Below are 11,625 nucleotides of genomic sequence, written 5' to 3'. Positions count from 1 at the left end.
AGGCACGTGAATCCCGAGAGTCAGAAGGGACCAGAAGTGTTTGCAGTGGAACCCAACCTGATCGGGAAGGAGAGAACCCACCAAGATTGCAGGAGGCAGAGGACATCTGACAGAAAGGTCTCAGAGGAGAGCAGACGTCTGAGGGAGAGCCTCGGAGGAGGAGAAATTCCCTGGGATCCTCTGCAGAGGATGCATCTGTTTCACCTGGCTCCTGCTGGAGAACACATAGGAGGTTCCATTTTGGAGAGGGGGGAAACTGAAGGCCTAGAGGGGTTCCTCGGGAAAGCCATGGCGGCAGTTCTTTGGGCCTTGATCACCGTCGCGATCACCAGCCTGCTTGTACTTGGACTTGCAGCTGTCCTTCTCTACTTTCTCTCCGAGAAGCTTGGACCAATATGTGTCCAACAAGAACGTACCTCAATAGCCTCTGGAAAAGCAGCACTACTGCAAGAAGTGGTAGTCGTGCAACAAGCGAAATTAGCTGTGATGTTACTGAGGCTGCAGAGACACGAGAGAAGGGGAGTGAGAGAACCGAAGGCCCTCGAAGGAGAAACTAGGGTACGTGATGGGTCAGGGGGCCGGGATGGACAGACAGCCCATGGAACCTGAGTCGCCCCCGGCTCAGGAGGAAACCGAACAAGGGCAGCAACCCCCACCACCTTTCCCATTGGCCCAGGGAGGAACGCCTGACAAGGGTTTTCAACAACCCGCGGGACCTGTGCTTGCAGAATCTAAGGAGCCTCCCCGTGGAAAGCATTCACACTTAGGGGGCTTGCCTGAGCCTAAGCCGAGGTGCCCCCCAATTTCTGAGCCACTCCTGCAGCAGCCCCGGCTGTTTCCTTCAGAGACAGGATCCGCAGAATTGGGTGGATCCTATGAGGACCCCACTGCCTCGTTCACAGGGGTTCAGAGATTTCAAGAGGCCCTCAAGACCCCATACAGTCTGGCCTTGAGAAATGAGCCCGGCAGGGCAGATCTGAAGCATGTGGTGATAGACGGAAGTAACGTGGCCATGGCCCATGGCCTGAAAAAGTTCTTCAGTTGCCACGGAATAGCCCTCGCCGTGGAGTATTTCTGGAAGCTTGGCAACAGAAACATCACCGTGTTTGTCCCGCAGTGGAGAACGAGACGGGATCCTCACTTCATGGAACAACACCTGTTGGGCCAGCTCCAGGACCTCAGCATAGTGGCTCTGACTCCTGCCCGGATGGTCTCCCGAGAAAGAATCTCTTCTCATGATGACAGGTTCCTATTGCACCTGGCAGAGAAGACCGGGGGGATCATCGTGACCAATGATAACCTGAGAGAGTTTGTGACTGAGTCGGCGTCCTGGAGAGAAATTGTTGCCAGGAGACTGCTTCAGTACACATTCGTGGGAGACATATTTATGGTTCCCGATGACCCTCTGGGAAGGCACGGACCTCGGCTGTAAGAATTTCTTCAAAAGGACCTCTTTCCTCCAGACAAGCAGCTGGTTGATGACAGCGGCCCGCCAGGCATGAGCTCTTTGGACTCTGTCCTCAGGAGCCCTAGCCCCAGCCCCAGCCCCAGCCCCAGCCCCAGTCCCAGCCCCAGCCCCAGCCCCAGCCACTGGCCACCACCCCAGAACCACGGAGCCTCTCCAAGCCCTGGGCTTCCTCAGCAACAGCTCTTCACTGTCCCGGTCACACTGCCTAGGATGCAGCAGAAACTGGGCAGGCCCGCACAGAGATCTTGGGCAGAGACCAGCGAGTTGAGGGAGGCGCTGATGAGCATCTTCCCGCACTCTGAGCAGAAACGGAGAATTGACCAGATTCTGCTAGCTCATCCATCCACGATAGACCTGAACACCCTCCCTGGCCTCGTGTTGGATGCAAAGCTGGGCTGAGACTGCACTCACGGTGTGGTGGGGAGAGGACAGGAGAGGGAACTAGGATCTGCCACCTGTTGGTAGTTCCTTCCCTGAGGGAACATTGCTGTATGGTATGGGAGAAAGGAGTGACAGATGTTTGGTGTACACAAAATGGAGATTGTAAATGAACAGAAACAGGGAGAAGTAACTCCCACAAATACAGACCATTGTGTTTTGTTTTGTTTTGTTTTGTTTTGTTTTAAGTTGAAATTTCCTGATTGGCAACCAGGAAGACAACTGCTGTTTAAAGTCCCTGGATTGTAGGAGAACGTGATGATGAGTGTGAGCTTCCATTCTTCAATGGGATTTTCAAAAGAGTGGGATGGGTTTCAGGTAATGGGACACTCAGAGAAGCAGCTTTTGCCTATATTTCCACAGGTGAGCAGAGCCTAAGGGTTCCATCAAATTGCAAAGGAGCCCATCCCCAGTGAGAGAGGATTCCCCATGAAAGCCTCTACTCAAGGAAGGAAAGGAGGCAGATAGAGGGCAACCCGGAGCCATGGTCCCACCCGGAAAGTTGATACCACCCACAGCCCCTGCACAAACACACACACAACACCAACACCAACACCAGCTCCACAACCGCCATGCCCTTGTGCAGGAAGAGCTCATCAACCTGACTGAAAGAGGACAGTGAGTTCCTGAAACAGACAGACGGGAAGACCTAGATCCTGAAATGGACATTTGCTGAGGTTACAGATGTTCGAGGGGAAAGTGGCATGAAGGCATGAATCTTCAGGTGGATTTTTCCACTGTTTAGTTTAGGGGAGTGGGTGATAGTCTGTGCTGGAAGTCTGAAACCCAGCACAATGTTTCCATTCGGCTGAAAGATGCCAGGAATGAGAGAGATTGAATCAGAGGGTCCTTAGGACAGCCTGGTGAAGGGGGTCGGGGGAGGGTTTGCTCCTTCTGTGTCCTCAGTTGAGTACAAGGTCAGCTGGGTGCTCTCCATGTCTCTCTGAGCTAGTGGGATTTCCCCTGAGCAGGTGGCTCTTGAGTCTTCCTTGCTAAAAAGCAAAACGGATTGGTGGAGGGAGGCCGTTTTAGAGGAATTTCAGTCCTGCAACCTGGCAATGGGGGGGGGTCACACCTAGAGATCTTCATGGTCTGCCTGCTGGGGCTGGAACGCAGACACCCCTGAAAAGCCCCCTGGCTGAAATGCTGACACACCCTTAGGACTCAACCTTAATCCCAAGCAATGTAGGGAAGTCTTGTTTGGAGAGGGCAAGGGCCTTGATTGGAAGTGAGGTCTATTTGAGGAGCAGACCAAGAGCCAATCAGAGAAGGACTCGTCTACAGGAATCACAGAGTGGAGCTTTTCTAGATTCCACCATTTGTCTGCAAATTTTATGATTTCCTTTTTTTTAATTGCTTAGTAGTATTCCATTGTGTAAATGTAGCACGATTTCTATATTTGTTCCTCTGTTGAGGGACATCTGGGTTGCTTTCAGGTTGTGGCTATTATGAATGAAGCTGCTACTAATGTGGCTGAACAAATTTCCTTGTTGCATGCTTGAGTATATTTTGTATTTATTTCTATGCAATATTAGCTGGAACTTGAGGAAGCACTATTCATAATTGTCTGAGAAAGCACCAGATTGATTCCCAAAGTTTTGTACAAGTTTACATTCCCACCAGCAGTTGAGGAGGTATACCCTTTCTCCACAACCTCTCCAGCATGTGTTGTCACTTGAGATTTTGATCTTAGCCATTTTGCTGGGTGTAGGGTGAAATCTCAGCATTGTTTTGTTTTGCTTCTCTCTGATGACTAAAGACATTGAGCATTTCTTTAAATGTTTCTCTGCCATTCTATATTCCTCTACAGAGAATCCTCTATTTAGCTCTGTACCTTATTTTTTAATTATCTGATTTGTTGTTTTTTAATTTCTAGAGTTATTAATATATTTTCTATATCAGCCCTTTTCAGATATAGAGGTGGTGAAGATTCTTTTTCCCATTTTGTATGCTAGACCAACAAATATAAAAAGTTTCAGCCCAGGTGGTCCTGCAGGGAATGGTGCACCTCCAGGGTCCAAGCATGTAGATGACCTAGACCCCCTGCTCTGATGTAGCTGATTGGTAGCTCAGTATCTATGTGGCTTCCTGAGTAAGGGGAGCAGAGGCTGCCTCTCTCATGAACTTTGTTGCCTACTCTGTGATCACTTGCCCTTATTGATGTGGCCTCGGTAGGCCACAAAGGAAGAGGATCCAGGTGGTGCTGATGAGACTTGATAAGCTATGGGCAGATGGCAGGGGACTCCACCTTTCAGTGGGCCTGGGAGGAGTTTAGGCAGGGGGCTTCAATCAGGGTATATAGTGAATTAATTGTAAAAAAAAAATAATTAAAATTTAAAAAAAGAAAATAAAGGACCAAAGCATAGTGACCTTATGCCTTGAAATTGAGCTGCTCACTGAGAGCGTACTTTCAGCTACCAGTGATTCTAAATCTTCCTAATGTTGCTACCCTCATGATTTGGAGACCCTCGATCATAAAATTATTTTCATTGCTACTTAACAGCTGAAATTTTGCTGCTGTTATGAATCAAGTGAATATCTAAAATGCAGAATATCTAATATGTGACCTCTGAGAAAAGTTCTTTCAAACCCCAAAGCTATTGCAATCCACAAGTTGAGAAACACTGAGCTAGACTTTCAGGCTCCATTGCTGTTGACTGTATGGGTCTGAGGACATGGTCGTTAGAAGTTCAGCTTCCTGTGAACAAATTTTTTCCTCATCATTATTGACCTCTCAATTATTAAAGAGGTATTTTGGCTCCTACATATCTCTACTTTTAGTTTATGTCTAAGCTGACTTGGAATTTGGAGAGGAAATTAGTTGCTGATGAAATCCTCACTAAAGGGATTTTATATACCTCAGATTATTTTTCTTTTTAAAGTAATGAATTTACATAGAGCTCCATATTAAAGTGAAAGATATGAGCACCAAATTATTGAGTTTTCTCAAGCAAAATGTTTCTCCCATTGTAGCTAAAATCCATGCAGCAAATGATTTACTGATTTCACCTGCAACTTAGACTAACACATATAAAGAGTCATTTGCTGTGGTTTTCAGCTCTCCTTCTGGATGGCTTTGAGAAGGAGAGTTCAGTGAAATGTGATATATTTGTGTACACAAAAAAGAAATTCACTGGGCAAAGTCTGATTTCAAGAAGGGACCAATGTTTCTTTCATTTATAACTGTTTGAATCTATACTGTATTTCCAAGTTAGAGACTGACTTGATAAAATCAATATTCTTGAGAAAATTGTCATCAAATTTACTAATTCTTCATTCTAAGTCAATCTTGCCACAAACATATCCACCATATCTTCTACTCCAGTCTTAAACTGTTCATTCCAAATAGATACTAAAGCACCCACCTGTTCCCATAGAATTATGAATTTAACTTTTTATCATATAGTGAAGGTACTTTTGCCCTTTGCTTTTTAGCACATGAGAGAGCAATGGTAAATTATTATCTTGGAAGTAGAAACTACTTACATCAAATCTGCTGACCCTTGGGTCTAGGTTTCCCCTCCTCAGAACTATGAACAGTAAAATCCCGCTCTTTGTAAGTGATGCAGTATCTAGAAAGTTTTTGTTTGCATGTTTTGTTTTGTTTTACAGCAGTACACATAAACTTAGACTGCTTCCATATTCTTGTGGGACTCCTAACAGTGGGTGCAGTGTCTGACACTTTTGCTTGTTCTTGGATCCCTTTTTCCCCTACCAGAGTGCCCCATCCATCCAGCCTTGATTTGATGGCATGTGTTGAGTTTTATTGTAATTTGTTACACCATGTTTGGTTGCTATCCCTGGGATGCCTGCTATTTTATGAAGGTAAATGTAGAAGTGAATCTGGGGAAAGGGAAAATAACAAGGAGGAAGTCAGAGGAGATGAGGGAGGGGAAACTGTAGTCAGGACATATGAGAGAAGAATATATTTAGAAAGGAAGGAAGGAAGGAAGGAAGGAAGGAAGGAAGGAAGGAAGGAAGGAAGGAAAGGAAATGCATTGATTTTAAATGAACCTGAATCTCCATGAAAAAAAAAATGCAGTGAAAAAAACTACATTCTAGTTCATAATTTTGTGAGAAAATCTTGGTAAATTTTCATAAGGTTGAAAATTTTAATTTTATATGCAAGTATGTTTTTCTTACATTGTTTTAACTTGACTCTTTTTACCTGGGATAGATAACTGCTCTTATGTGCTTGGCTTTTATTCTACTCTAGCAAACAATTTGGGTTTGGTCATATGGTTATGATTTTTATGTTTATTGGTTGAAGAGTGAAGATTAGTTCTCAAGTCCAGTCCAGGTATTTTGAAATATAATCTACACAACTGAATTTCTAAACCTTGGCAACTGTTTAGAAATATATGAAAATAATACAGCAGCCAACACTTATATAGAAGAGTTTTTCATTGTAATATTTGAATGAATAAAAAAGGTGATTCAAATTCTATGCCACAAAAAAGCAGTTTTTAAACATGTCCTCCCTGTAATTTCAACTTATATTTTCTGACCTATTGAATGTTCCCACATTCTACTTTGGGAATTTCCATGACATGGTCACTCTCAAGACAATGCAAATAATGCAAATTAATATAATTCAGGAACATTCATGAGGGAACTCCTCAGTGCATTGCTTAGTCTTTACTGTTAACACGGTTGGGTAGAAAACACACCCTTTGGTGTGTTCAAAGGCTATTTCTAGAAGTAATTAGATCAATAAGGCATTAACCCACGCATAGTTTAATCCACTGAGTGATTCAAAATTTGAACAGACTGTTGAGAGTCTGTGGAATTGTATTAGAGGGAGCAGGTTAGAGGAATTGGGTAGATGGAGATGAGCCATCCAGGGCTAGAGCCAGTGTGGGTCTTCTTTGTTGCCATTCCACTCTGCTCTCAGTGTTTCTTGAGGTGAAGAAACTCCACTTTCTTGATCCCACTGATAGGCTCTGTCCACTCAAAGGAAGTAAGCAACCAGTGACAGAAATATCTGTAACCAAGAAAAATATAGAGATGGCTAAGCACTTTAAAAGTGTTCTCCTTCACATGAACTCAGTGGAGGGCTCTTTGACACCCCCCAGGGGAGGAGTAGCCTTTCCAGGCCACAGAGGAGGACATTGCAGCCATTCCGGATGAAACCTGTTAAACTAGGGTCAGATGGAATGGGAGGAGGACCTCCTCTACCAGTGGACTTGGAGAGGTTCAGGAGGAGATGAGGGAGGGAGGGTGAGATTGGGAGGGAATTAGGGAGAGAGTTATGGCTGGGATACAAAGTAAATAACCTGTGATTAATATAAAAATAAAAAAATATATAAAAATGTGTTCTCCATCCAGAAGACCCAAAATCTATTCCCAACACCCAAAATTGGAGACTCATAACTTGTGTCTCCACAGGCAGAAGCATAGATATAGTACACATAATCTCATGCAGGCACAGACAGACACATAAACTTACAAAAATACCTTTCAAAAGAGGCATAACTAACAACTTCTTCCTTTAAATTGTGTCTGAAAGTGTAGTTAATGCATATGGCACTGTATTCTGTTAAGGCATTCACATGTCTTCACATGTTTAATGTTCAGTTCAGACTGTTTCTTGGCTCTGCCACTGTCTTCCTTTTTCGCTTCACTAACCTCAAACTACAAATCTTGAATAGTTGGTTGTAACCTATCTGACTATTTTTCATCAATTCTTACCTGTTCTTTTTTTTTCAATCAGTGTCCATTTCCTTTATAAGCCACAAGAAGATATATTAATAACTAATTCTCCAGTCAAGCAAAGGGATCAAGAAAATGCCAGAATCCATGGTGGGTTGGAAGCACAATGGCTGCAACAAAATAGGGCCTTGACTTAACTGCACTTTGCCTAATGTACTCAGTACTTTAGAATGAATTTAAAACAAATACATCATAAATAAATACATGCATATGCATGAATTTTTAGAATATTATTTAATCAATATAACATATTTTAAATGTTTTTAAATAGTTTATTATTATAGATGTTAATGAGTGCTTTGTGGAAATGAAGCTACGAAATCTTGCTGAAGTATACATATGCTATAATCCTTTTATATTTATGTACTTTACTTGAGTTTAAGTATAAATTAAATTCTTATATATAAATATTTTACATAATAGTTTTCTAATTCTTACTCTTTTTTCACATAAAATTTAACCATTTATCTGAAAAAAATGAATCCATTTAATTGAACAATAAAAAAAGACTAGGACTTTTTTAATTTTGACCTAATTAGAATCATAAAGTTGAAAACACTCATTGTCTGTGATATAATTTAAAAATATATTAGTATTTCTGAGTTGTCACTGGTCAAGTAGTTTGTGAAATCCTACCAGGTTTGATTGTAGGTATTGTTTTTTTTCCATTTTTTTATTAATCACATTTTATTTACTTTGTATTCCCCCATAAGCCCCTCCCTTCTCCCCTCCCCATCCCAACCTCTCACCCCCTTCTTCACGAATGCCCCTCCCCAAGTCCACTGATAGGGGAGGCCCTCCTCTCCTTCCTTCTGATCTTAGTCTATCAGATCTCATCAGGAGTGGCTGCATTGTCATCTTCTGTGGCCTGGTAAGGCTGCTCCCCCTTCAGGGGGAAGTAATAAAAGAGACAGTCCCTCTTCCCATTACTATGTAACCCACTTGGACAATGAATTGCCATGGGCTACATCTGTGCAGGGGTTCTAGGTTATCTTCATGCCCGGTACTTTATTGGAGTATGAGTCTCTGGGAAGACCCCTATGTTCAAATTTCTGGTTCTATTGCTCTCCTTGTGGAGTTCCTGTCCTCTCCAGATCTTAATATTTCCCACTTCTTACATAAATTCCGTGCACTCTGCCCAACAGTTGGCCATAAGTCTCAGCATCTACTTTGATAGTCTGCAGGGCAGAGCCTTTCAGAGGCCCTCTGTGGCAGGTTCCTAGGTTGTTTCCTGTTTTCTTCTTCTAATATCCATCCTCTTTGCCTTTAGGGATGGGGATTCAGCATTTTAGTCAGGGTCCTCTCTCTAGATTAGTTTCTTTAGATATACAGATTTTAGTAGTTTTATCCTATATTATATGTCTATATGAGTGAGTATATACCATGTGTGTCCTTCTGCTTCTGGGACATTCACTCAGGATGATCCTATCCAGGTCCCACCATTTACCTGCAAATTTCATGATTTCCTTATTTTTCATTACTGAGTAACATTCCATTGTGAGGATGTACCACAAATTTTGCATCCATTCTCTAGTTGAGGGGCATCTTGGCTCTTTCCAGCTTTTGGCAATTACAAATAAAGCTACTTCAGACATGGTTGACCAAATGTCCTTATTGTGTACTTGAGCCTCTTTTGGCTATATGCCTAGGGGTGGTATGGCTGGATCTTGAGGAAGCACTATTCCTAGTTGTCTGAGAAAGTGCCACGGTGATTTCCAGAGTGATTGTACAAGTTTCCATTCCCACCAGCAGTGGAGGAGGGCTCCTCTTTCTCTACAGCCTCTCCAGCATGTGTTGTCACTTGAATTTTTCATCTTGGCCATTCTGAGGGAGTAAGGTGATATCTCAAGGTCATTTTGACTTGCATCTCTCTGATGGCTAAGGACAGTGAGCATCTTTTTAAGTGTTTCTTTGCCATTCTATATTCTTATGCAGAGAATTCTCTGTTTAGCTCTGTTCCCCATTTTTTAATTGGATTGCTTGGTTTGCTGCTTTTCAGCTTTTTTAGTTCTTTATATATAATGGATATTAGCCCTCTGTCAGATAAAGGGTTGGTGAAGAGTCTTTCCCAATCTGTAGGCAGTCATTTTGTTTTGATGACGGTGTCCTTTGTTTTACAGAAGCTTTTCAGTTTCATGAGGTCACATTTATTGATTGTTGCTCTTAGAGCCTGTGCTGTTGGTGTTCTGTTCAGGACGTTGCCTCCTGTACCAATGAGTTCTAGGGTCTTCACCACTTTTTCTTCTAACTGATTTAATGTGTCTGGTTTTATGTTGAGGTCTTCGATCCACTTGGACTTTAGTTTTGTGCAGTGTGATAAGTATCGATCTATTTGCATTTTTCTACATGTAGACATCCAGTTAGACCAGCACCATTTGTTAAAGATGCTATCTTTTTTTTTCCATTCTATGGTTGTGGTATCTTTGTCAAAGATCAGATGTCCATAAGTATGGGGGTTTATTTCTGGGGCTTCTGTTCAGTTCTATTGATCCACCATTCTGTTTCTACGCCAGTACCATGCAGTTTTTATTACTGTTGCTATATAGTACAGCTTAAGATCAGGGATGGAGATATCTCCAGAAGATCTTTTATTGTAGAGGATTGTTTTAGCAATTCTGGGTTTCTTGTTATTCTATATGAAGTTGTGCAGCAGACTGGCCCAGCTGGGGCCCCACAACTGTGGGGAATCAGTTGTTTGGATTTTCAGGTTAGGCACAGGTAGGCAGATTAACAGTCAGAGACCAGACCAAGTAGTGTTTTGAATCTGCTGTGCTCTACTGACATCAAGCCAACACTTTTATAGTGAATACATATAGAAGCACCTGAAGTTGACATATTTCTCAGAACATTTACAAAGTTTATATTTTAACCGAAAGGCGATCTGGTAAAAGGCAGTGTCTACAAAAAACCTTGGCCTAAAAGCCTCTTAAGCAGAGCAAACATAGGACTAGTGACTATTTACACAAAGTTATTGCTGCTAATTTAGTGAGTAGAGGGCCAGGGGCTGTTAAACTTGTGGTTTGCTTATGTAGTTTATTGTTATTAGCTAGGGGCTGTTAATAGTCCTCCAAGATAAGTCGCCTAAAAATTTACAATTCTTCCTAGAGATAAGCATCAGGAGGAATTCCTCCTGTTTGTCTTGCTAAGGATTTAAAATCTCTTTAGAGATAAGGCACCAAGGGGTACTCGCTCTAGCCAGTCTGTCCATAACATCCATAATATAATATAAAACCTTCTGAAGTCCTATGATTGCCTATCTTCTTTCTGCTTCATCATAAACACTTGTGTTTGGTAATGGTTTTATAGTAGTTTTACTGCAGTGGTAATATCCAGAGCATTCATCCTAACAGATCCTGATTAAATATTTTCTTAAAAAGCCCTAAAACTCTTGTCCTTTTATTACCTACAATGTTTGGTTTTTCCACAAGCAATTCCTGATGGTGAATCTGATTAATTACCTCTCCTAAGATTTTATTTTCCTTTTACTCATATTTGCTAAATATTTTAGTAATCTATCAGAAATGTGTTTCCTTGAATAGTTAACTGTGCTATTCCAAGAATCATAGAGAAACAGCAAAAAAAGCTCATCAATCCAACCCTGTAATTGAGTAAGCATGGGACTCTCAGAATAAGTCTTTCTGGCTTAGGTGGCCATGTTAGGTTTCTTGCCAGTGACCTCCAGGGAGCTTATTTCTGAAGAAAATGTATCTACCGTCTAGTAGCAAAATCTATTGATGTGTTACAGCGATGATGCTGGAGAGGGTGTAGCAAAGTTGAGAATTTCTCTTTCCATGTCTGTAAAGAATTTTGTTGGTAATTTGATGGGAATTGCATTGAATGTGTAGATTTCTTTTGGTAGCATGGCCATTTTTACTATGTTAAACCTGCCAAGCCATGAGCATGGGAGATATTTCCATCTTCTGATATCTTCTTCTAATTCTTTCTTCAGAGACTTGAATTTTTTTTCATAGAAGCCTTGACTTGCTTGGTTAGGTTTACACCAAGGT

At 42.0% G+C, this 11,625-nt stretch overlaps 1 protein-coding gene across 1 annotated transcript; it reads left to right on the top strand.

Moving 5' to 3' along the window:
* The first annotated feature begins 583 nt into the window (after nucleotides 1–583).
* On the top strand, nucleotides 584–1,867 carry LOC132651421 (NEDD4-binding protein 1-like). The gene is given in 1 exon segment (XM_060376632.1): nucleotides 584–1,867. A coding segment is annotated over 1 exon segment (1,284 nt).
* Nucleotides 1,868–11,625: the final 9,758 nt, after the last annotated feature.

The sequence above is a fragment of the Meriones unguiculatus genome, assembly GCF_030254825.1.
Source record: "Meriones unguiculatus strain TT.TT164.6M chromosome 13 unlocalized genomic scaffold, Bangor_MerUng_6.1 Chr13_unordered_Scaffold_94, whole genome shotgun sequence".
Taxonomy (NCBI): Eukaryota; Metazoa; Chordata; class Mammalia; order Rodentia; family Muridae; genus Meriones; species Meriones unguiculatus.
The sequence above is the reverse complement of the archived record's forward strand: the minus strand, read 5'-3'. Positions and strand labels throughout refer to the sequence as shown.